This window comes from Fukomys damarensis, unplaced genomic scaffold, assembly GCF_012274545.1.
Source record: "Fukomys damarensis isolate Sample0158 unplaced genomic scaffold, DMR_v1.0_HiC HiC_scaffold_23, whole genome shotgun sequence".
NCBI classification, from domain to species: domain Eukaryota; kingdom Metazoa; phylum Chordata; class Mammalia; order Rodentia; family Bathyergidae; genus Fukomys; species Fukomys damarensis.
Window position 1 is genome coordinate 20,182,004 of NW_022900935.1, and position 2,634 is coordinate 20,184,637.

The 2,634-nt window shown below is 56.0% G+C and overlaps 1 protein-coding gene across 1 annotated transcript in view; it reads right to left on the reverse strand.

Moving 5' to 3' along the window:
* Fam110d (family with sequence similarity 110 member D) overlaps positions 1-322 on the reverse strand; it is a 2,414-nt gene extending 2,092 nt beyond the window's left edge. Inside the window, exon 1 of the mRNA XM_033767372.1 lies at positions 1-322. This exon is cut by the window's left edge and continues 239 nt beyond it. Within this exon, the coding sequence (XP_033623263.1) occupies positions 1-304 (304 nt within the window). The 5' untranslated portion in view covers positions 305-322.
* Positions 323-2,634: the final 2,312 nt, after the last annotated feature.

A 2,634-nucleotide genomic window follows, 5' to 3' on the forward strand; every position in this document is an offset into this window, starting at 1 on the left:
CGTTCTCTTTGTTCACGGAAGCCTTGCAGTCCCGCTTCTGGCGGTAGAAAATGAGGGAGTCTGGCCTTGGTTGCCGCCTGCCGCTGCCCCGGCGGGCGGGTCCGGGGGTCCTGGGCGATGCAGGGGGACCCAGCTCATTGCACACGTGCGGGGTGAGTGGCCCCGGGGTCCCGCGAAGAGCAGGTTCCTGGCGCCGCACTATTACCTGGTGCGTCTTGACATACTTAGCTTTGTCGGCCTCCAGCCTCTCCACTGCGCTGGGGGTCCGTCCCCTGGATGGGGTGGAGGGAGAGGCCAGGAGCATCTTAGCAGAGCAGGGAAAAGCAGTGCCCCTTTACCGCTGGAGGTGCACAGTTAAGGAGTAGTCTAGAGCAATTGGCTGAGACTCCCTGAGATCTGCAAAGAGAGAGGAATGGTCCGGAGATGTCCCCGCCCCTCTCTGACAGGCATTTCTGGATATAGTATCATCTAGTCAGCCAGCCCCCATCCATGCCACCCAGGTCCATGTCCAGGGAGGGAGGCTCAGGCCATGCCCTCCCTATTCTTGAGAGGCACTGGGTGGGGACTTTCTGGCTCCTAAGAAACATATACCCCTTTGTGGGTGCCCCAGTTTAGTCATAGGGCCATGCAAGGAGGTGTTCACAAGGACACTTGGAAAAGGAAGTGGGGCTGGTCCCAGCCCAATTCCCAAAAGTAGCCTTAACCGGAAAAAATACCTCTTCCCAACCCAGCAGCTTTAAGCCCAAGACTGTGAGGCTCCCAGCCACAGGCTGGTCCAGCAGGGCCCACCCTTCCTGCCCCAAGCAAGAGGTCAGGGCTATAACCACAGGGTAGGAGCCTCCAGTAATTGTAGACAACTATACTGCCCAGGCCTAGCAGGGTCATCCAGGAAGGAGCGGGAAGGAGTAACTGGTCTGCCAGTTACTGCCAGCTACTCTGTGCCCCAGCCAAGGAGATTCCAGAAGAGCAAACTGTAAACATCACCTTGTCCAATCCCTGCATCTTCCATGTCATAGGCTAGAAAGTGGCCTACAGAGAAAAGGACTTGCTGGGGCCCTGATGAGAATTAGGGATCTGGACTGGAACCCAGGTCTTTTCAGAACTATCTCAGAATGGATCCCTCACTCAACTATGGGGACTTCCCTCTGGTATTTTGCTTCTGTTTCTGCTACTGTAAAGCCAAGTAATTATTCTTAGAGAGATGAGCCCCTAGTACCTCTCACAGATTGTCCCAGTAACCCGCAAACCCAGAAATCTGCCCTCAGGCTCCCTTCTCCCTTCTCTTCCTGAGACCTCTGACCTTCTTCTATTCTACCTCCCTGGTGTTGGGGAAAGGGGCAAGGAGGGGCTGTAAATCAAGAGCTGACAGTTTCCTTGGCAGTTAAAAGAATGGGCCACCCACGAGGCTTAGCACATCCCACCCCACCCTTGTCCACCTACACCCCCATTAAGGTCACATTAGTGCTAAGGTCAGAAGGAAACTTGGATCTGGATGCTACAAAGGAGTAGGTTAGCCAGAGATGAGGGGGGAGATACGTTACGTGTGTCCCCTCACCCAGACATTGGGGAAGACACCCTGCCAATCCCCACCCCTATCCTGTTCTGATTTTCTCAACCCCCAGCACCCTCTCCCATCTAGTTCTTACTCTGCTCAGAGACTGTTGGTGACTGGAGCCCAGACAGCACTGCCACCCTGGCAGTGTCCCCCTTCTATTTTCCCAGGGACTGTGCTAGGCTGTGGGTCAGCTTCCAAGATCCCAGGAGGGAACTGTGCTTGTCTGACCTCATGGGTACTCTGCCCCCTCCTTCTCTTCCCAGCCCTGAGTAGGGAGGCTATAAAAAGTCCTTAAACACAGGGAGCAAAATAATCTACTGTCTTCTGCCTCTTCCCTGCCTCCGGGCAGTCTTTGATGCTAGGTTACAGACAGGCCCACCCTAGAAACCTGGTGGCAGTCCCTGTCCCCTCTGTCCCTTTGCCTATTCCTCTCCCAATCCTTGTCCCAACTCTTGGGACTCTGGACTTGGGCCGGCCTCTAGGTCAGTGGCTTGGGGCCAGTAGGGCCCAGGTGCCCTCCCACCCCAGCACTGGGCTCAGAATGCTCTCACCTCTGGGTGGGGAGGTTGAATTGCAGGGGTCCCTGGGCAGATCCAGACTGAGGGCAGGAGGGACAGCAGGGACTATAAGTAACTTTGGTGGCAGCCAAACCTCACTCTCCACAGGAAAAGCTGAGAGAGACTCCACCCCCACCGCATAGATTAACCCTTCCTGACCCAGGCCCGGGCCTAGGTTAACTCCTTCTTGATCACAGCTCAGGGAGAGGATCCGGGAACTGGGTCAAGTGCCTTTATTTTACAGATCCTTAAACAGGCCCTGCCAGGTTTAATGGTTTGCCATGGAGGCACTGTGAGTCTGAGGGCAGAGTAGGGCTCCAAGCAAGGTCTTCTGGTCCCCAGACTCCCTCCAGAGGACTGGGGTTGGGGGTGAGGGAGGCTGTACCGGGCCTTGGCCGATGCTCTGATATTGAACTGGAAGGCAGAGCACAGAACAGGGTTCTAGCCCACTTGCTTTTTCCCTCTGTGGCAGGTTTGGGCCTGGCCTGGCCTGGCTCTTGGGTGGCAGCAGGCCTGCTTTCG